The sequence below is a fragment of the Fringilla coelebs genome, assembly GCF_963513975.1.
Source record: "Fringilla coelebs genome assembly, chromosome: 6".
In the NCBI taxonomy this organism is placed as follows: domain Eukaryota; kingdom Metazoa; phylum Chordata; class Aves; order Passeriformes; family Fringillidae; genus Fringilla; species Fringilla coelebs.
Genome location: NC_140034.1, coordinates 25900895 through 25924916, shown reverse-complemented (window position 1 = coordinate 25924916; position 24022 = coordinate 25900895). Strand labels below are relative to the sequence as shown.

The window sequence follows — 24022 nt, the reverse complement described above, 5'->3', positions numbered from 1 at the left end:
CAACAAATTTTTGAACCAAATAAGTGTTGAGAACAATTACTGTAAGTAGACAGGTTACTTGGTTATGTTGTCCAAGGGAAAAGATAGATGATGCTTATGAAGTTGGAGAGGGCTGATGTTAACAAGGGAAAATGATAAAATGGTTATTTCATAGATTTAAAGAGATAGCAAATCTAGCATTGATTCAACAGGAACGTGCATCTACAAACTTTACTTTGCACGATGGATGAAACCCATCATGTAAAGTGCACATGGCAAGCCCAATGTGTCCTCTGTGTGTTAAGCTAAGGGTACACGATAGAGACTTGATTGGCCTGTGCACAGCAAGCTGGAAGCATTTGGGACATCTCAGACTTGCTGCACATGTGGGATGACCCAACATATTACAGTTGTAGGGGCTCATTCCTTTTCAACACCAACATCATGCTCCATGGGATCTCCTATCAGTAATACTGTAGTGGTTGTGGAAATGCAGTAAGTCTGAGAAAGGGATATGGAAGTATTACAGGACCTGCAGACACAAAGCCTTACTGGACCTCTCAGTTCCCAACTACTGCTGAATGGTAAGTATAAGCCAATGATGTCTTCTCCCAAAACTTTCATGAAGACTGGGAGAGCAGGCTTTGATCTAAATGAGGATGGGGCTGTGGAACCACAGAAGCAAACAATTCCTGACCATGAGAAAATATAAGCAAGTAGGAATGTTGTAGTGATTGCAGTTTGACATGGGCAGGAAAGACGAGAAGTGTGGTAAATAAAGAACCTGAAGTTCAGGTTGATAGACATGGTTGTATTTTTATGTCGGAAAAGCAAAAACCTTCAGATGTCTTTGTGTAAATTCCCAATGTGACACTGGGCTCTGTTTTCCTCTTAATCCAGAGGAAATTCTGCTTCCAAATACTCACTCTCACTTTAGAAATCACCTGAAACCATGTAGGAACTCATTACCTTGCAGAGTGTTGAAACTTGCCTCACAGGTGTCACAGATGGGTTTTGAGATGCATGGATGTGTATCAGTGAATGGAGCACACAACTCTTTGAAAGAAAAATGGGTATAGTTTGTAAGATATTTCTTTGGCCAATTTCATTCGTTTAAATTGATTGTGTTTTAAAGATTTAGGTGTTGATTTTGGAAGTATAACATCTTTGAGAGACCAAAACAAATATATATATTATATATATATTCTGAAGGATATATATATATGTGTGTGTGTGTGTCTTTCAGAAATAGTTGTTTCTGTAAAAGGGGAATAAATGTGTGTGTGAGTTTGTTTATAACATAGCTAAATACCTAGGTGCACACACTAAATACATTCTGATGTTTTCATATGTGATTGTTTTCTTAAAAAATTATTCTACGCAATAATTTTAAGACTTTAAATTTAATGTCTTATTAAATGAGCTGGAGGACAACTGAAAGTGCTGTGGTTTCACACACACAATAAATTGGCATAATCATTTACACAGAGAACAAAAGAAGTAGTTTAGAAATTTGTTTCAAGTTGATGTTTAAGTTTTGAAGCACACAGAGACATTTGAAAGGTGAAATTCACAGATTTTTCATGCTTGCAGGTTTTTATAGCCTCTGGTAATGCATGTCCTTACTCTGACATCACATGTATGTGAAAAAATGGATGTAATATTTAAAGATATCTTTTGACAAAGGAAGTATTTCCATCTTCAGAGGTGAGATTTAGCTTTAAAGGATGATGAGCAGGTTCCAGATGTGTTTTTCGATCTCTGGGCTTTACTTTCCTTAAGTATTGACAGAGAGAAGGTTTTATCAAGGTCTTTGTGATGTGCTTGTTTATAATGAGTAGACATTAGTAGAGCACATCTAAGAGCATATCACTAACAGATGACTAAAGAGAGCATATGGCAGGGAAAAGAAATATATATTTGTCCAACCAGTGTGTCTTGTTAACACTCCCACACTCATAAACTCATGTGTTTACATGTACTTACAATATTTTGCAAATCCGTTTTCTAATCAGCTAAAAATAAAAGCCAAATAGTTTTTTTCCAATATTGGAGTGTTAGGCAAAGTTGATTTAGATTTTTTTGTTTTAATCAAAGCAATTAAGCAGTACAGAAGATTTTTACAGTATTTGTTTTGCTTCAGCATTACATCTTTACAGTATATGTGTTATTTTCAGTTCTCAGTGTTAAAAGTTTGGTTTTGCAAAATGCTTTTTCTTCACCCACCTGCCTACCCAAGGTTGTACTACAAGAAATAGCATAGATCAGAATAGCCTAAGCAAAATTCTGGTCTCGATCAGGTCACATGGTTTATTTCAACCATAAGATTTCCCTGGGCTTCTACAGTGTGAATCATAAAATCACAGTTACACCTACTAATAAACAGTTTGTAAGCAAAGAAATCTCTGGACAGTTAACCCAGTCCAGCTCCCAGCAACATAAAAAAGGAGTCTTGTTATCAATTCAATTTAGAAGGTAGATGAAGAAATGATGGAGAAATCTGTACAGAAATGATGGAGAAATCTGTGATCAGGAGAATAGTATTCACCCACCTTTTTGTAATAGACAGAGCACAGTATCACTGTCTTCTTTTGCTGTGACGTCTAAATGTGCCTGTCTATTCATATGGCATTAGTAGAAAGAAGATAGTTTAAAGATTGATTAGGACTAACTTTTCAGAAGGAAGAATTTATAAAGGAAACTGCACAGAAGAGCTGCGTTTACTTTTTATTTTCAGTAAATTCCTAGCAAATCTTTATTATATATTTACATCTGGAGCCAAGTATTGTCCTTCATAAAACAGTTTATTGTTGCAATTTAGCTTCATTAAAGTCATAATACTGCTTTAGGATACGATAGACTAGTGCTGTGGGATTGAATTATAAAGAGATTAATTTTAGCTACGGGAGATAATTGACCCTATAATTCCTATCAGCCCTAATCCCAGTTCAAATGAACCAGTGTTGAAAGTGGCAATACTCACAATATAGACAAGGTCATGACAGTTAGAATTGTTTTTTACTACCAATTAGATTTTCCCACTTGGTGCATTTGACTAATGTTGTCATAGAAAGGGATTTCAGGCATGGAAATACAGATCCTTTAGAGGCACACAGGCACTGGAACTGATGGGTAGTTTGCTGTACATTCCCAGTGTACAGAATCAGAATGAAACTCAGTGCTGACCCCTAAAATTTTACTTCCTATGGGAATCCTGAACATGTTTTGATCCATGATGGAATTAAGAACATGCTAAATAATTTGAATCTGGAAGCAAATTTTCTTGGAATTCAACAAGGTTAATATATGGTGGTCCTAGCAGGTTTGGAACTGTCTCTTGGGCAATACTACCTCTGAAGTGTATTTCAGATAAAGAATCAGGAAAAAAGTGAGGTACTGCCTGAATAGACAGTTGTTCAAAAACAAATAATTTTGAAATTTAGCTGCAAATGACATGAAGGTTTAGAAAAATACAAAGAAGATAGATATATATATATCTATATATATATGAGATATAGCTTAAGAATTCCCTAAAGTGTTCATGCGAACTTCAATCATATTAGCATAAGAACTCTTATGAAAAAACAACAGAAAAATTATACTTTTTCATAGCATGTTCAGGATAAGATAAATTTTCACATTTTTACCAGTTATCCATCAGCATTTTTCTAAGCATTTACAGATTTGAGTTTTGCAGTAAGCTGAAACTGCATGATAAAGAGACCGATAATGATAAAAAGCAGATGTATATGCAAGCCTAGCTCGAAGGAGCAAACCATACTATTGCTGCCCCTCCTGTGAAGTTAATCCTATTTCTTTTAGCTATTTCTTCATTAGTTAATGAGGTTTTAAGAAAAATAAATAATTAAAGTGGGTTTGAAATGCTGTTTTTGCATCTTTGCCTTTAGGGACCTTTTCAAATATTCATAGAATAGTTTGCCCTTGAAAGGTGCATTAAGTGGGAGTTTAGGCAATAGTTACTTTAAACATGGGTGGTCAGAAACCTGTAACTGAAATGGCAATACACAGCAGCTAATCACTTTCTTCATTCAGATTCACCACACTGGCTAGGCTCGAAATGTGAAATAGTGGTGAGAGGAGATGTTTCAATGATTAGGTCAAAAAAAAAGAAACAAATTTTAAGTCTTACATCACAGATTTACTAGCATGAATTGAATTTGAATTTGGATGCACTTTGTGATTTGCAATCTTAAAAATGACAAATTTTCTTCTCTCTCACTTTCTACTATCAATCTCAGATCAGAAGTAAAGGGCTTGTCTTCTATCTTTGTGAGATGAGTATCAGTACAATTATTACCACATTTTTGTCACCTCCTCCTGTGACCCAGGAATCAACCAACTTCTCTGTTGAGCTCTGGGTAGGGAGTCTGGGATGACAGAAAAAGGGGCCCTCATCTCCTGGAAGCGTTGTCTTGATGTTGTACCACATTCTGAGGATGAAAATCTGTGGCAGCCAATTTCTGTGCCTCTCTTATCCATGAGTACAGGAACTGCAGTTTGCATTTTCATTTCAATATGGTGTATTTATATTATTTTATTGGATAAAACAACCCCTTTATTTATACACAGAACTCCTGAAGGAGTGAAACTGGAAGTGGTGAGTAATTCTTTTCCCAGAGATTCAGTTTTCTATTTCAGGCAGCATTCTTAGAAGGGGGATGCAGTTCTTATGGATGCTATTGGATCTGGGCATCTTCTGGTATTATCTTGTGCATATGGAAGAAAATCACCACCCCCAGAGCTCTCTGTACATGCCTAGTACACTAGGCAAAGGCGTTACATGTCTACCAACTCTTTAAATGTTTTACTGTGGATGCAGGAAGACCATCCTGCGCCTGAGCTCACAGATCACCTGTAGGCTGTTGCTTCCCAATTTGCCAACCACAAAGAAGAAATTCAAGGCAGTGAACAGTGTTTCCACGTTGTAGGTGACTATCAACTCAATGAAATCCATTATATTTCAAAACTGCTGGTCTTTCTTGTGCCATATTCAATTTCCAAATACTATGAAATGGTTGTTTTATTAATTTCCAGCTTCATTATTTCAGTTTTATCCCACTCTCTCTTCTGTTGAATTTCTACTTCATTGTTGTTGTCTTCTTTCTTTGTGTAACAAACTCCACAGCAAAAATCAACACCACAGCAGTTCTTAGGTTTTTATTTGATGAATGTGAACCATTTGCCTGTTATGTTCTTTTTGCCATGAGGACATATAGGGCATGCAGGCAGCCAATATTAATGAGCTTAACAACGATACTGGCAGTTACTTGGTACAATTTTAGGCAGCGTTAAGTGATCTGTAGGGAGCAGTGAAGCTATCCTTCAAAAGAAACTGATGTCCCAGTTGCACTCAGAATTCACTGGTGTTTTTCATTGGTTTTGTTTTCCAGGTGATTCACATAACAGGCCGGTTACGTCTGAGAGTGTCGCTGTCACACGGACGGACGGTGCCCAGCCAAATCATGGGGCTTGTCGTTGTCGCTCACGCCTTGCCACCTCCTACAATTAACGAAGTCAGGATTGACTGCCACATGTTTGTCACTCGTGTGAATATGGACCTCAATATCATTTACTGTGAAAATAGGTACAGCCTTTAGATCCTTCACTTCTTTCTCTTAGTTGAGTGTGTTCTTTGTTCCATGGGCTTGGCAAGAAGTTTTGAAATTTTTGACTTTTGAAATGTCATTCTGGTGTTGTAGGAGAGCACTGAATTCACTCTCATCATTGCTACTTTTATTTTCATTACATTCTTAGAAGATGAAGGTAAATTTAAAACTGTAATTTGCAGGATGTCTTCTGGAATAAGGGAAGATAAAGATACACCAGGAAATATTCCTCTAAGCTTTCTCTGCTTTTTACAGTCTTTCACCGTCCCTCTCACAGGCAAGATTTGGGACTAGACAGACGTTGGTCTGACCTGTATGCCTGTCCTTATGCTCCTCCATCCTCCCCTCCACAAGTTTTTGGTCTGAAGTTTTAAAGTTTTCCATTTTTGAACTAATTTGCAGATTACAGCTCTCATGCTCAGCGTTTAATGGAACAGAAGCACAGATGGCCTAGATAGTAGGCTAGAGAGGTGGGATCTGTTGCAGTTAGAGGTGGGAAAACTGTAGAATAAAATTGGTTGAGGGCGTACTGGGAAAGACAGCAGTGAAATGGGAACAGGTGATGAAGAGTTGTTTGGGGGAGGTTATGTGTGATAGTGAGGAGTGATCTGGGAAGGTGGAAGAGAGGATTTAAATTCAGCTCCTGCCCCCTGGGGGCTGGGTGCCTGTGGCACTGGGGGCTCTGCATGGTGACCTGTGACATGGCAGCCAGGACCCATGCCACCACCCCAGAGGGGAGCTGGGGGCACAGGGACAGCTCCAGCCCTGGCACTGGGCATCTCCTGAGGACAGGCAGTGGAGCTGGGCACTGACAGGGGCTCCCATGGGGGTCTGGGCTGTGGGTGAGGTCAGGGAAGACCTGGGAAGCAGAGGGGCTGATCGAGACCATTAAGACCTCAGAGTCCTGATTTTGAAAAATCAAAATCAAAATATAATCCAGGGAACAGGTATTCAGAGGGAAAAATATCTGAGAAGGAAATTACATGTAGTAAGTTTGCATCCATTGGTGGGAGTCTGAGGTATGGGGAAAAGGTTGGAAAGGAAGAAGGAAGGTAATGCAGCCAAAATAAATTTTGTGAAGGGGACATCATCAAAAAGTGGAAGAAACAAGGTGACTACTGCAAGCTTTTCTTGTGACAGCAATGATGGCATATTATAAATTAAGTGGAAGCTCTCTGATACGAGCGATCATAATTGCTCAATTATAGTGGAGTACCTGTGATCAGGATAGCACGTCAATATAAACTTTTATTAAAGCTCAACTGTTTTGTTGAATCAGGATCTTAAACAACTTAAAATAATCTTGGATTTCAATTATAAGGTTGTCTTTGCTGTCACATTGCTGCACTGCTGGAATACTTTTTAAAATAATATTACTTGACTATCAGAGAGAACACTTCATCCACACTTCCAAAGCATTATCTAAAAGTGAATATATTATTCTCATTTTTAAGCTTGGAAAAACTGCTTCATGGAAAGTGGCTTGCACAAGGTCACAGAAAAAGTGGACAATGGCATTAAAGCTTGGGCTTTTTGCCTGAGACTCTAGCCAGTGAGTATCCAGGTGCTGTAGAATCTGGCAGCTGGCAAAAGAGCTCTGGAGCTTAGGAGTAGGATCTAGAACAAAAGTTTTGCCTCAGTCTTTGATTTCACTGTGACCTACCTAGGTAGCAATGGAAAGCTGCTACCACTGCAGAGTTTTTCAAAGGCCTCTGTGAAGTGAGTTGCTGGTATCTATCCAGTTGCTAATGAACAATTTCCCTTTTAACAAAATCACCTGCACTTACTGCTGCCTTTATTGGCAACCTCCATAAAAAAAGCCAGGAATCATGAAAAATGAACAGTTCCATCAGGTCAAGAATGATATGAACTTTTAGGCCAAATTAGGAAGATTTATGCTTTCTCTCCTGTGAGTTTGGCATTTTTATGAGCCCTAAATTGTATATGTGGGTTTTTTTTAATTAAACATTTTTCTCAAACCTTCCCTTTATATTCATGTAGCAATAAAATTTTCAAATGCCTGACAAAGACATCACTGAAAACTCATCAGGTAAAATTCATCAGTTGAGGTGCACTGATTGGTAATCACATAGGAAGGGCTGATAAAACATGGTAATCTGTGGGAAGACAGCAAGAAAGTGCTGAGTTTATTAATATTTTTTTTTTATTTTAAGCTGAAAGCAACATTATAAAGCAACTTTTCCTTGTTTGTTATGGATTTTATCTCATGGTAATGCAGAATGCATATAGTGGTACTTGAATGTATGCTATAATAATTCCACTTTAAGCCCCTGTGTCGTTGTTAAAAATCTGTTTAAAATATATTATATAAGTAGTTTCAAATAGTAGAAATACTTCTGCCAGTGCTGGGAGGTGAATGTAGTCTCACTGATGCTGCAGGATTTCTTCCACTCATCTAAAATGAAATAAGACTGACAGGACTTGGATTTCAGAACAGCAACAGTGCAGAATATGACTGTAAAAACTGGATAAATGAACAAAAAAAAAAAAACAGAAGATGGGAAGGAATTAACAGAACAGCTGATTGAAGCTGTCAGATTAATTATCTGGGTGTTTGCCAAGGCCGTTCTCTGAGTCAGGGACATTGGGATCTCTCTTCTGGGATTATAGAAAAAGAGATAAGTATCCCACCCTGAATATACGAGCTTGACTCCTGGCACTTGCGGGCAGCTACGAAATTCTTTGCGGTGCCACAGTAAAGCAAGCACAACATTGATGAAAACAGAGAAAAATGGATCCATGCTGGGCAAGCTGTAAGCACTATTTATGGAGCAATGGGGAGTTACTGGCAGCTGCAGGGAGCATGGAGCAGAAGCCATGCCACTTAACTGAAATGAATGCTCACAGTGGACCATTGGATCAGCAGGGGTGAGATCAATAGTACTCCTACTTTTCCAAGTGGTTGCCTGCTTGAAACAGCAGTGAGCAGGAATGACATTACTCAAGTCTTTGGGTGCATCTTGTTACTTTCCTCAGAATGAAGAGATCTCCTTCGTAATCCTGGACTCAGTGCACAAACTAGCCAGCCATTAGCTTCCCTCTGATACAAGATCTGTTAGCTAGTATACTGGCTATTTCTAAAAATTCATATTTTTCTGTGAGAGTGTAAAATACGGATGTAAAATTTTGTTGCCTAAAATGTGGTGTGTTAATCTGTGTCTATTTTGCAAATATAGGATTTGTGTCATCTAAGATTCACCATCTAAAATAATCTGGGATTTCTTTATTAGTCAGTGGAGTGAGAAAAGCACCTGCAGAGGAAAAATCATCTCATATGGTGATAAATAACTCAAAGCAAAATGAGAGACTGATGCTAGAGTGCATGATCAGTCTGTGTGTTTTCAACTGTTAAGGATTGAAGACCATTTGGAAAGAGACAATAGCCAGCCAGTTTAATGTGGACTGTGATACCACATCTGCTGATATGTGCCCAAAAAGAAATGAGCACATGGCAGAGTTGGCCATGACAGTGGTTTTCAGTAGATCCTTCAGATAGCAGTTTTGTGTGGCGAACCTCAAGCCTACAAATGTGTGCACCATTTCAGCAAATTCAGCAAAACACTGTACCATATACCTACCTTTAAATTTCAGTCCTGTTAACAGCCCTGTAAGTCAGTGGAACCATTGATCTGCTCAAACACAAGCCTATGCATATGTTTTACAGGACCACAGGATAGTGGCCTGCCTAGAAATTGCCCCTTTCTACTAGGTTGGCAGAGTGGGATTTCCTCTCCCTGATTTTGTCATAGAATGTACCACAATCATTGCAGATTATTTCAAACCCTAAAAATATCCTATGTCTGGAAAACAGACATAGTTTCAAAAGCTTACATGAGCAGGACATTTTCCAATTTTCTTTTCCATTTCTACACTGTGTTTAAGGAGGCTGACCCCTTGACTCTCCGCGATACGAGTTTACACGCGCACACAGACACAAGTGCACAGACACACACACAGACACACACACACAAAGGTCTGCAGAATAGATTTTAAAGTTTCTATGTGCAATAAACAACAAAGTCCCAGTTGAAAGGACCCAGAGTGAAAGCCGAGCTCCCAAATGAATTAGACTAAAAAAGATAACACCCTGAGGCATCTGTGTGTCTCAGCATTTAAATTATATCCCTTGAAATATGAGTTTGGACTTGGTGCCAAGAAATGGTTGAAGAGCTTTTTCATGAATATACCCAATAGAAGACCAATCTGTTGAAATGAAATGTGTCTCTAATCATTTGGTATAAACATAACATGTTCCTACTTTATTATGTAACCTTGAATCATCTTAGTCTTTTAATGAGGATTTTGGATTGTCAGTAATGCTTTACAATTTCATGGAATTATATTGTTCTGGTGTTATGCTACATGGAAAATATGCACTAGAATTTAATTTTCCACTTAGTTAAATAGATAAAATAATTTCTAGGTTTCTTTTAAAAGATTTTTTTCTTTTTTTTTCTCCTCTAAGGCCTTGTCTCCTTTGTACAGCTATTCCATTCAAATTATTTAATGCTGAAAAAACTTTTTAGCAGATTTAACTTTCTGAGTCATTCGACAATTCTTTGGTTCTTTTCTTTCTTGAATTATAGGCTTTATGTTCTTTTTCCTTTTTAGGATTAGTGATTACATGGATCTGACCCCTGTAGATATTGTAGGAAAGAGATGTTACCACTTCATTCACGCTGAAGATGTGGAAGGCATTAGACATAGTCACTTAGACTGTAAGTACTTCCATTTTTGTCAAATTATCTGGTACAACAGCTGATTGCTCCTAAACTATTATTTATGTTCCACAACTGGGATCTTCATCTTACACCTGCCTTTTTTTTTTTTGTCAGACGTTTTCATAGAGGATGGTTTAAATGTAATTCTTTGTGTGATTTATTTTCAAGTCTTTTTATAGGCATATGAGACCATTTAAATATGTGGAAATAAAGCATTATATTTGTATTACTTGAATTTCCAGCAGCTGTTAATTTACATGTTCTATGCATTATTTTAATCCTTAAAGAGGCATTGCTCACATGAGAAACTCCCTTCCTGGCACAGAATAGCAACTCCTCCTCTTTGAGGATTTTGGGTTTTTCAGAGTCATAACATGGAGGACAAAAAACTGCAGCATAATTGGGATTTCACGAGGTTTTTTTCACACAGAACTGAGCTGCAGCTCTACTGATGCTTTAACCATCCCATGTGTTAATATCCAAGTGGCCCCATCCTTAGAGCATCTAAGTCCCTGTTGTATGCACACTGGTAGTGTCTGATTAGGATAAGGATAACAGAAGTACAAAAATGTTGCAGGAGACAAACCATACCAGAGAACATGTGCAGTGTCTGTGTATGGGGGAAGGGAGGTTCAGCATGATTCCTTGTAATTAAACTCTTTGTATTCCTCTTACTAAAAGCCACAGGGCCTAATTCTTTTCTTGTTGAGATCTGTTGACTTCAGTGATGGGGCTCCTGATTTACCCTTGTGCGAAATAAGACTTATGCCCATAATCTCTAATTTATCTGTGCCTGCAGTGAAGCCAGATAATTCTTTGGAAGTTTCAGTGACTGACTGCATTTATGATTGACTTTGGTGTATTTCTTAATCCAGAAGACGATCTGCAAACTGCTTCTTAAATTCAGAGTCACAGATTTGAATAACTCCGCTCTCCCTGCATCATGTCCTACTAACATTTCCTAATAAAAGAGCAGCAGCCCAAATGCAGCCACATTTAATTAGATTTTACAAAACCATATGACTATACTACAAGGCAGAAAAAAATGTTCCATCCCAAATTACCTTGCATGATGTGCAAGGGAAGATAGGAGGATAACTGTGACCGGAAAGGAGGAGAATAGGGACAGCTTCTATAACAACATATGGCAGCCAACAGCAGTATTAGGCTGTGTAAAGATTTCAGAAGTTTCTAGAATGTAAAATATGTTTGGCATAAAATCAAGTTATATATATTTCTGCAGAAAAAAAATAAAATCAACTATGTAAAGGGATAAACAAAATAATTTTGTGTCATTTAAACTTTAAGCATTTAATATCCAGGAGAATATGTCAATTGCTGAGAAATGAAGGAACAAATTCAGAAACTCAAATTCTTGGTGCTCTTGAAACTGGAAGTCAAAAATGACAAGTTGCACTTTCACTGCACTATCTGACCAAGGAAATAAAAGATATTTATGACTCAGATTTACCATACCACCTGGCATAGATGAACATCCCATTTGAAAAAGACCTTAATCTTCTGAATGACCACTTCCCTCTCAAATAGGATATGTTTTATGAAACATTCATCTTCAGAAAAATTCAAGATCTATGCAGAGAGTATGAGTGTAGTGTGGTCCAGTATATAAGCACTGGACTAGGACTCAGGAGACCCTGAAGACAGAAACAACTTCAAGAAAATCACTTCAACTTACTGTATTTCTGCTCTCACTGTATGACCAGTTTAGCTGATTGGATTGCAAACTTCACAAACACAGGGATTTCTCCCACTATCAACATCCAGCATAGCAGGGCTTAGAAACTTGGCTATGTGGCTACAGCATAATTATTCTTGCTAGGCTAGTTGGTTTTTTTCAATAGGCAGGGCTGGTTACGTCTTTTATGTATATTTGTTTTCTTGCCTTATAGGAACAAGATATTCATAGAACCATTTAGGTTGGAAGGAACTCTGGGATATCATCTAGTTCCACCTAATACTCAAAAAAAAATAGGATCAATCCTAATTCAAAGCAAATTTTTTAGCTCTTTGTCTAGTTGATGTTGAAAAACTTCAGATTCTCCACAACATCTTTGAGTAACCTGCACCAATTTATCTTAATAAGTGTCAGTTATCCTCACTGTGATTTGGGTTTTTTTTTTCCTCCTATCCAGTTGGAATTTCCCTGTTTCAATGGTGCAGCTCATGGCTCCATCTTTGCAGTATCCTGCTTGCAGATATTCTGCTAGGTTCCCCTGAAGTCACCTCATCTTCAGGCTAGACAAGCCTGATTCCACAGCTTTTCCTCACAGAGCAAGTACACCAGCCCCTGGGTGTCTTGACAGACCTCTTCTGAGCTCTCTGAAGTTTATCAATATATTTCCTATGCTAGGAGCCTAAAATTAGATTCCAGATGCAGTTTAAAGAGTGATGAGTGAAGGGGGTGTCGACTCTCTGTGCTCTGCTGGCTGTACACTTTTTAGTACAGCCCTGCTGATCATGCTTAGCATAGTGTCCAGCAGGAGCCCCAGCTCCCTTTTCACAAAGCAGCAACCCAGCCAGTCAGTCAGCCCCAAGTCTGCAACATAGCAGGGAATCCATCCATCCATCCATCCATCCATCCATCCATCCATCCATCCATCCATCCATCCATCCATCCATCCATCCATCCCAGGTACAGGGCTTTGTCTTTTCATGCTCAAACTCATGCTCTTTATGAAAGATCTTCAAGTTTAAATTAGTCTTGGGAATAACTGGGGAAGTACATAAGTTCTGTAGAAGCCAAATTGCCCAGAGAGATGTTAGACTTCTAGCATTTGACAATAAAAATTGTATAGAAACCCAGAGAAAAAAAAATTGTAGAACCCCAAAATATTTCATAGCAACTTGCCAACCCTATAAAAGCAAATTCAAAGCAAACCAGAAGGAGAAAATCCTCCTGGTTTAGTAAAACTAGAATTAGAGGTAAAATTCATGAACTGGCAAACACTGGCTTTGGAAGGTGGAACCCAGCAGAACTGGTTCCCCAAAACAGAGAGCACAGGATATTTGCCAGTACAACATAAGAAATAACTGCTTGAGATCACAGTGAAAAAAAAAAATAAAAAGCAAACAAAAAAAAGCAGATTTGTGCAATATTTTGAAAAAGACTTGGAAGGTAAAGTAATGGATAGAAAGCACTAGTGAGAAAACAAAGCAGGACTTGAGAAAGTAGCAAAATGAAAAGGTTGTGTTTGATGGAGAATGCAACCAAAAATCTTGGTTTATTTTTACAGGAGAAAAAATAATTTTTAATTATTAAAACAAGAAGAAATCCAAATTGCAATTGTAGATTTAAGGGTAAAAGAAGCATAAGTAAAATTGCTATTCTGCCTATTTCCTGACAACATATCATAAGGAAAAAGTAAGACCACTACATCCTGTCTTCTCATCCAAGATATTCAAAACATCAAAGAGAAAAATAAGCAAAGAAGAAAACATTGCACGAAATCACACAGAAAAAAAAATGAAGAGGGCTGTTGATGGCTTCAGATCATAGCAGCCCATTAGAAACTTAGAAAAGCAGGCCTTGTTAACTCTGTCTCAGATAAAAGAAGACAAAGGCAGTTTCAGGAATGGGACCATAACAAGTACAATTGTGAAGAAGGTCTGCAAGACTATAGCAGTGACAACAGGCTTTTGTAAAGGAGCTACTGCCCTAATGAAAGGTCAGTTATGGTCACTGGAAAAGCTTTCATTGCCTTCAATGGACATGAGGGTTATGCCCTAAAAAAGCAATTTTGTAGACTAAAATTCTGAGCCCAGTGAAGTAAAGAGCAAAAATTCCATTAGGTTCAAAATTTCTATTAAGAGATTTATGTTAGTTATGCCTTGAATTCCTTTTGAATTAATAAGCCAACATTCATACTCTGCCTGCATTTATAGCAACAAAATAATATATGGCATGATAACATAAGCTATTGAAACATAATGTTTTTCCATACAGAAAAAAAAGTTTATGGCAATTGTTTCTCTTCTGTTTCATTCAAACTTTGAATGATCATGCTTGTTCACAAATCTCTCAGCCAATTTTTTGGTGTTACAATTCTACCTTATTAAGCTTTTTCCTGTATTAAAATGGTTCATGGTTTCAGGAGTTTGGGAATCTTCTTATTTGTTCATCTTCACAATAGTTGTTGACCAAATTGCTGGTGGAATCATTGCATAAATCAAGTCTCTCACAGAGATCATAATTAAAATGTTCTCTAGTCTAACAGCCTGTGCACATCCAGCATCGTGACCCAGCTGTTGGCTCAGCTAACACACAGAAACTGGCTAAGCTGCAACAACTTTTGTTTCAATCCAAACCCTCAAAAATTACAGGTCTGGCTGTACCCTGGCACGGATACAGTCTCTAATCCTAGTTCTGTAACAGAGCTCTTCATTCAGTTACATGCCATGAAAGAGCTGTAATTGAATGTTTTGTGTTTCATAGCCTGCATATAGAGCTAACACCCTAGAAAGACCCCTCATGGCCCAGTTCTACTTTACCACTTGTAAGAATGGGGAAGGTGATAGGATCCTCTCTATTTACTTACCACTGCATACATAAAAGCATTGCAGGACTGAAGGGTGTGTCAAGCACAGGGCAGTTTGAACGCTTTCACCAAGCCATGAGTCCCTGCATGAGTAGAACTGCCCTTGTTCTTATGACATCAGTGACAAAAATCCCTGATCTTAAAGCTAGCAGGACACATTTGATGTCAAATCATCACCAGAAATCAAGCAGATCAATAAAACTACTGTTGTATCAGGTCTTGGCACTCTCTATAGAATGCAGCAAGGGCCGTTGCTGCTCTCAGGAGTACGATGCTGTGCGTGTGTGCTTCCATTTTTTTGACACTGTTATCATTCAGAAGTCTGTAACAGCCTTTTTAAGAAGTTCATTTCATGCTAAGAATGAGTGGATGTCATATGCTGTAGGAGTTTGCATCTTCTATTTAGTTGTAAAAAATTAATGGTCTTCGTTGAACACCAAGTACTTGATGTTACTGTTCAATGAAGGTCATTAAGAAAGAGCAAGGAAGAAAGTCAAGACCTCTGAAGGCAGCCATGAATATACTTTTGGGCAAATATATGATAACATGCCATCATTTCAAAATTAATATATTGTTTGCAAGAACGCTGTCACAAGTACATACCAATTGGTATTGGTGTATAATTTGTGCCTCTTCATTTTGAAATCCTAATTGAGGTCTGAATTCAGAAGCCTGGCTCTGACAAGAAAGATACTGTTGTCGTCAGCTATTGCTCAGAAAATACCATCCTCTTTCTTCAGGATTTGATTTACAGCTATAAGAAATACAATTCCTCAGGAACAGTGAGCCAGGGCAGTTCATTTCCCATAAAGCAAAGGTCTCTGATGAGTATGTTTGGTAGCACTCCCTCTCATCTACTTTATCTGGTTTCCAGTGGTTAGAATAATCCAGTCTTTCTGAAAATAAACTATTCCACATTCACCTTTTTCATGGCTCCCCTATTTTTCAAGGAATATTACCCCCTCAGTCTGCTTTTAAATCAGTTATATATTCATGATTTCTTTCATGTATGTTCAGTAGAAAAAAATCTATTGCTCTACAAAATATTGCTTAGTGGTTTAGCCTACCAGCTGTAGTTGAACCAACCCTTTTAACTTATGCACATCAGTTATAATTTTTTATTCTCTTAATAACCTCAAACACATGAAAAACAAATAGAATGAGTTGATAATTTCTAACAGTAAAATACTTCACATATTTTGCTATCATGCTGTGGAATAACTCTGCAATGTCAAGTAGCTCACAATTAGTAAAACTGTAGGGGGAAAAAAAGAAGTGTTTTGATCCTGAGGAATTTTTATCCTAATCAGATCGAAATTTCAATGCTCTTGTAGTGCTTAATATCTTCAATAACCAAAAAAATCAAACTGATTCCAATGTCAGGTTTTACATTCCAGGACTGAAATAAAATGCTAAAATATACAAATGAATCTCATGTTTGTACAAGTTTATTAACATCGCTGGAAAGCAAGATTGATTCCAAATTAGGCTGATAGAATGTCAGAGGTTTAGCTATTTCTTAAACTAAGCCCAACTGGCACCCTGATGACAGCCTAGTGTTTGTTGTTTTCGAAGTATTGCAGAAGTGCTTGTCTGACTACCTGCACAATCTGTCTCTGTGTCCATAGCATAGGCCTGCAAAGATTTCTGTGTTGGACACTGGCACACTTTAGTCCTTTTGGCTGGAGCTGGTGGAGAGACAGCAAGATGGGGGAACAGGAGATAAGAAAATGGAAGAAATGAAAGCATGTAAAGAAAATATTTTGTATTTTCATACAAGGCAAAAAAGGATCATGGACTTTGGTTTTAGCACATGCCTGGTGTTTGTTTTTCAGACCTAATGAATCTTAATGTTACTGCCCAGGAGTGTGTGTTGTCATGTCTTTTAGCCACGCTTTGAAATCCTGAAGAGGTTGTGTTTGCTCCTGCAAATTCTTCTTTGGGTTACATGAGATATTGGTCTGCCTAGCCTCATTTCTTTGTCTGTGTTTTTGAGCAAAGCCAGGTACTTTAGAAGAAGGGGAAAAACAGTGCAGTATGCAATTACATGTGTCTTGTACCCTTGTTTTATACCCTATTAACTCATGGCTGGCTCATTTCTTGGCAGGTGATGCTTACATTTTTGTGTGTGGAGACCAGTTGTTACTATTGTAATTTTTGGTGGTTTAATTATCCATTAACCATAAAAATACTCAAATCATTTTTTAATCCCAAGAAATTTCCAATGTTTCTGATATTTTGTGCCTCAGTTTTTCAAATGCTGATTTTTTTCTTTTGGACAAATGTTTTCTGTATGTAAAATAGATAAGTGTTTATCAGGAGAATCCGATATTTGGGATAGTAAACAAACCAGAAAACTCTACAAAGATAAATCTTTAGGCTGTTTAAATCATTAGCTGCTAAACCTAGTTGCAGAATTTTGCCTTCTGTAGCGTAGCAATATGCAGTTATTCTGCAAGATGCCACAGATATTGTTTGCATCAATAACCCTTTAACTTAATTCCTGATGCTATCTCATCTTCAAATTAAATCTAATACAATACTGATTTAGTACATTTCCATTTCAGTTTGTAGGCTTTCAATTGTGTCCTCCATAGCTTCTAGTTAGTTGAAATTTGCACCCAAAATCTCCTATTTTGACCTTAGAAGTGTACATAATACCAGTTATATAAATATATGCTGCATTAAGGGGTTATAAAGTGAAGGTTGTGCTCTGACTTCTGCTGGTAACCTCTGTGTTTTCTAGATTCTCTGTTAATAATTTTCTGGGGTCTTTCTAAACTTTTTTTGTGCTCAAAATTTCTAGCCCCAAAAATAAATTTAGATTTTGATATAATTCTTGTGATAAATTGCAGAAGCATATGTTAAATTGCAAAGCCATGGGCATAAAGGACATTATTGTATTCTGTCCACAAAGCTATTTCTGTGCTTTTTGCTGGAGGATGTAAATGTAAGGCATTTTTAAAAAGGACAGAAGTACTTCAGCCACATATCTTTCTACCTTCACTGTTGATGTTCTCTCCAAGATTACCAAGACCAGAAGTTTCCATCACCTTGTAGTCTAAATCAGTGTTGCCCTACTGAAAATCCAAGAATGGGTTGAGGATTTTGTTTGTAGTTTACTAGGCTGTGAAATACCCCATCCTAAAATGTCACTATGAAGGTATGATGGAGTTGTTGCAGTATTTTCCAGGATTTTAGAAACCTGTTAGTGCTGTGGGCTATTTATCTTCTTTTTCAAAGGTCTGGACTGCTGACCTTGTGTGTCTAAGGGAGACAGTTTTCCAGGCTGTAAGGACAGGAAAACAGTATCAGTAAACTTTGTAGGCAGTAGGTCTTATTAACACTCTTTTGAAAGAACCTGCATAAATCACCTGAGGCTTTGCCATCCATGTGCCATGTTGGTTTTGATGCCAGATAACCTATAAATTGAGTGGGCTGGTACAGGACTTTGCTTCAGTCCTTTGGGAATGTCCTTCAAAACACCTGAAGTCTTTTTACTCAATGCCCATAGGTTGCTAAGTATTGTTTCTGAGATCACAAGGTGCATAATTATTCCAAAGTTCTTTTATTTCTATTTTACAAAGTTGTGTTAGGGTTTGTTGGGGTTTGTTTGTTTGTTTGTTTTGGGTTTTTTTGTTAGCACTAAACTATCTTTTCAAGGTCTGTGGACAAAGGTGGAAATCCTTGGGGTTTTTTTACTTGTTACAAGTCATCTGGTACAAAGGGACAGTATGTTTCAAAAACATCTGCTGTCAGATGTGAGATGGTGATGCATCTGTGTGGTGGTTAGAGGGAGTTTGAACATTCAGCTGTGCCACACCACCATGGCAGTGTGCTCTGGATGCCTTCCCTCCAGAGATCAGCCTGAGGAAATCACTCATTTCACTCAGCCCAATCTCCCAAACAGGGACTCTTATTCCAGAAATGAAAGCATGTTTAAAGGGATCCTGTCCCTTGAAACAGCCCATCTTTAACCTAGGTAATTCAAAGATAAAATTAATGTTGCTGCCAGTCTGCTTCCATGAATCTTCAGTCTCTTTTCCTATTTTTGGGAGATGTAGTTTTGTACAGTCCACAGATACCTTTGGCATGGAAAGGGTTACATTCTAAAATCATTAATCTTACATAGGTTGTCACATGATGGACATTAATGTTAGTGGAGAGATGGAGGACAGATTTCAGTTTCTTGAGCAAGCAAGGCCAAATTTCTCCTCTGATGTTGAATTTTAGTAGCTAAGGGCAAAATTTGGATCTGGGATTTCATTTTCCCCTACAGTTTGAACAGAGAGTTCATTAATGATAATGGAAGTTCTGTCTGAAGTTGGTGTTCAAAGCAGACTTGGGTTTCTAAAAGACCATTTCAATATTAACAGAAGAAAATCACTTTATGGCAGGATTGAAGTCATGGGGAGAGAGACAAATCATGAGGGGGAAAAAAGTTAAGAAAGAGAGAAGAAAGCCTAGAGAATCCTAGGTAGAAAAATCTGCTGCTCATTTCTCAATCCAGTCTGTCATAAAATAAACTTATATCATCTGCTTACATCAATTTTATCTATAGAAACCACAGAATAGTATTCTAATATGCATGCCATAAGCTTCCATTGAATAGTGCCTCTAGCAATACATTGCATTCCATTTGATCAATGGAATACCTACATAACATTTTGAAATAAACATTTTACCTAGAATTATATAGTCTTTTTAATATTCATGGTTATGCATAATTATAAAGGTGCCATTTCAAACACTGGGGCACGGGAAAATGGTCTGGTATAATAGTCATGAAAAGAAGGGGGGAAGAAAAGTGCCTCTGTTATTCAAGTAGGAGATGATGATTTCCATAGTGCTGGGAAACACTAATTTTTGTGTCTTTGCTTGGTTTTAATAAATTTGCACTGCTACTGTGAACTGATGTCATGTAAACTGATAACAAAGAATTGATTTTTAACAAAACATCTTCCTGGTCCTAATCTGAGATAATTTTCACATGCAGCATGCAAGGCCTTCCTCACTGTATTTGGCAAGTTACAAACTTTGATCCTAATATGAATTCACTTTTTTTAACAGTTTGACTCAAACCGCTTTTAACATTTGCTTTTCTGCAAAGAGGCAAGAAAAGCATTGCTTAGTTTTCAAACATTCTTAAGGTTTCAGATTTTTCTAAATGCTTGATTAAGGCTCTTTATTTTTTAATGCAAGGTTGTTGATACTTAATTTTGCCTAATTTATCACGTATTTATGTGTGTAACATCCCTACACTGGAAGATTAAACAGTATTTCAGATTGCAAAGTAAGTAATGAATCGATTGCCATACTTAGCATTTTTAGAGTGACTGTAGATGCTTAAAAGAATACCCTGGTGTATGAAGAAGTTAGGTGGGAATTTGAGTATCAGTGAGGTACAGTTTTCTTTCATGAACCAGATCTGCTGCTCCCTGCTTATGGTAGGAAAAGATGAATTTATGTTTATAAATCTGCAACTATTGCTCTCTGATATTCATATCACAGTGGCAGCCAGGTCTCAGTCAGTGGTATTGACATGATAGATTGCTTTCTACCCTATGGTAAAAAAGATGTTCTCTGTCCAGCACTCAGGGCTTTCTACTGTCAAATGCTGTGGATAAAAGGCAGCTTTCTAAAGCCTCACAGAACCAGCATTTTTTAAAGCAGTTCTCATCTTTGGAATTTTCTTTAGAGGAACTCTGTTGAGATAGAGTCAGTCAGACAGGGCTGTGAGGACCTGTGTGCAGTGAGGAGAGGTGGAGCAGCGTTGCCCACGGGGACTCTGGCGATGGGAAGCTGGCATCCTTTACCACCCAGCCTGCTCTGAAAGCCTTGCTTTTGGCCCACTAGGCAGACAACGTATTCACACACTGTCCAGGCTTAAAGCCCCTCCTCCTGACTCTACCCCAGGCAGTAGATCCAAAATAAAGCTGTTTGTGGAGAGTTACATAGCTGACCTATGATTCCTCACCACATGTCTGCAGGTCTCCTATCATCTAGCTCCTAATTCTGTACCAAGCGTCATTTAACATGGCTAAATATTTTTCACTGCTAAAATCCAATTTGTGGATACCCAGTATTTTAAACATCTAGCTCACTAATTGCAAAATCTATAGGAAAGTCCTTACAACATCAAAGACTCACTTGATCCTCAGAGCTATTATAAATGGACAACTGTCTCTGTTACAGGCAAATAAGGCACTTAATGCACTCTTTCTGGCTGTGATGCTATTTTTCCTGTGGGTTTTGAAAATGACCTTCCTGTAAGCATCAAGGACTGTAACTTTTCAGATAAAGAAACTTGTTCTTGTTTTAAGTCTATGCCAGGTTCATTCCCCTATAGCCCACAGTTTTCAAAAGCAGAAGAAAAAGTAATCCAGAATTAAAAAAATAAAAACCCTTCTGTTTCCAGAACGAAGTTACCCTGTCAGCTTGCCTTGGGCCTTAGGTGGAGAAGTGGAGATTAAAGAGTCAGTATTCCTTTTCATGTTTCGTCTGCCAGTTTTGTGAATGTAGAAAGAGTACTTGTGGCTGCAGCTAAGTATCTGACTGTAGTATTAAGTACAGCAATTTCATCCTCGTGCAGTAAATTAAAAATATTCTTATAAGTTTACCACGAGAGGAGTTCAGTATCAATACCATCCAGTCATTGATAAAGGTATTTCAAGGAGAAGGGTGAATAGCACAGCAGATGTAACCTCAATATTTTCACCAATTATAAAGAGCCTCTTTGTGAAGCTGTGTGAATATGTAAGATGATCTCATCATTTCCTATTTACTCAATACTTACCTGAATACGCAATATAGTGTAGCTTTTAAATGCATATGCACATGAGTAAAATGTCCTTTTGTAAGAGACTTTGCTAAAAGGCTGCTTTTGATACACAATTTCTTCATCTCCTCTTCAAACTGAATTAAGCTACTTCCTTCTTTTAAAACACAACTCACTATTTAGAAGCCTTGGCTTTGATTTCTCAGAACAGCCTTACAGGAAGAAACTATGTTCTTTTTCTATTTGTAACCATATTTCTGGAGACAAACTTGTACTGATTTATTTTAATTTTCTAACAGAAATAGGTTCCTGCAAAGAACACTGACTGTTTCTTCTTTCTCCCCCTCCTTCATTCCACCGCTACAAGAATATTGCTGTGCACAAAGCTACCAAGGAAAACTGAAATCCCTCTGTTGGGAACTGTGTACACAGCAATATATTCATACTTTGAGAAATAAGTGAGGGGTTTTTTTATTTCTTAGCATGACATACTGTGCGCTTCTTGCATGCCAACCACCGAATTCAAATTGAGGAACTAGGTAACATTTCAGCAAATTTTAATCAGGTTTATCATCCACCATTTTAGGGAATATATCTGTGCAGCTGACATAAAGGTCACCAGTTTTAAAACATTAACCCTCAGTTAGTCCCTTTGATTAAAGGGTTTGTGTATATGTCTGTGTTGTGTGTGTGTGTGTATAATTATATAACCTGATCATGCTTAATCCCATCGCATGAGCCATCCCACCAATCTGGTCACAAGTCTCACCTTGTCTGCCACACTGGGTGCTCCATGTGTAACACAAATAAAAATATAAAATGATTTGCACTGCTCAGTGAGTGAGGGATTTGCCTGAAAACAAAACATCCTGACAATTCAGGATGTAATCTACATGGCATTACATTTACATTCAGTTTATGCTAAACTGAAATGCATGGTCTGTTGCTAGTTAGAAAACATATCTTCCCAATCAGAGCTTAGAGTGGAGTGATTCTTTGCTTTCATTTCTTCTCAAAATCAGTAACTTTATTAATGGACTCTCCATACCTGCAAGCTGAAGATCTTTAAAATGAAACTGGGCTTTACTCAGTAAAAGTACTGGATAAATTTCCTTCCCTGTTGCCTCCTTCTAATTGCTTTTTTTTTGCCTCAAAATTCTCATCTAATTTATTCATTGCAGGTTGGCAATGCCAGCAGTTAAAAAATGCTGTAAATTAGAAAACAATTCAGATTTTTTTCATTATCATTTTCTTTCATCACATTTAGGAATTTCTTTTCAGGGTATACTGGGAATTTTCAGAACTGAGTTGGGGGAGCCTAGTGCACTCTCACAGGAGGCAACAACCAGATTTAGCAGCACAGTGCAGCTTGCCTGCCAAAGAATCTCTTTATAGAGAGAATTTTTATATTGAATCATGGGACTTCCTTTAGAGCATGGGCCACAAATCTCTTATATGAAATGTGCTTTAGACAGACGCAGCAAGGAAAATTCTGTGTATCTGGTAATATATCTAAGCTGGCCAAAAATAGAGTGGGAATTTGCAGGTAGATGAACTTCACACAAAGTTCATTTTTAATACAGTATTTCAGACATTCTTTGGATGTATCCTTTGTAGCTGGGATCCTGAACTCTGAGTGTAGATGGTTTGTATATAGCTCTGCTGCACAGAATTCTCAGTCTTGAGAAAGCAGGCATCTTTTCCTTTTTTCCAGAGCTCTGAAATGAATGCTCTGTTCAGTCCATGACACAGACTTTTCCAGTGGTGCAACAACCAATGTGTAAGTTACTGAAGGATGAAGGAATTGTCTAGGATGACCAAAAGAGCTGGAGAATCTGGGACCTTATGGTTATCACTATGAATAACTGCAGTGTGCCCTTCACCACTGGCTAGTGACTCACCTGGTACTTTGATTTTCAAATGTGGATGTGAACAGATGTCCTTTGGCATCTGTGTAGCATGGTAAACTCCTCAGATAAAAACTGTTCCAAGGAAGACACTAGTGTGTTTAGCAGGTACAAGTGCAGATAGATTTTGCTAGTTCCTGCACTCAGCTGTGGGTATTCATGTTGCCAGAAGAGAGATAGTTTCACTCCATGCTTGTGTGCACATCAGTTTTACACTCAGCTGTAAGCGGAGTATTTTGAATGTCCTGTTTTACTGAAATGGAAATGCTTACCATAATCAAAACTTACAGCAATGCTTTTCTTCCCTTTTTCTTCATAACTGATAAAGTTGGGCTAATTTATGTGAGATTGTTTTCTAAAGTGGCTTACAACATTGGTTTGACAGAAATGCTGGGTAGTCAGTTGTTCAAGTTTTATCTTTATTCTGCTGTAT

General features: G+C 37.7%; 1 protein-coding gene across 6 annotated transcripts in view; it reads left to right on the top strand.

The window, feature by feature from the left end:
• NPAS3 (neuronal PAS domain protein 3) overlaps positions 1 to 24022 on the top strand; it is a gene marked incomplete at both ends in the record, with an annotated part of 583871 nt that overhangs the window by 550513 nt on the left and 9336 nt on the right. For all 6 annotated transcript variants that reach the window (XM_084207725.1, XM_084207726.1, XM_084207724.1 and 3 more), the window contains 2 exons: positions 5391 to 5584; positions 10239 to 10345. In XM_084207725.1, coding sequence (XP_084063851.1) covers positions 5391 to 5584; positions 10239 to 10345 — 301 coding nt within the window. The remainder of the gene's footprint in view (positions 1 to 5390; positions 5585 to 10238; positions 10346 to 24022) is intronic.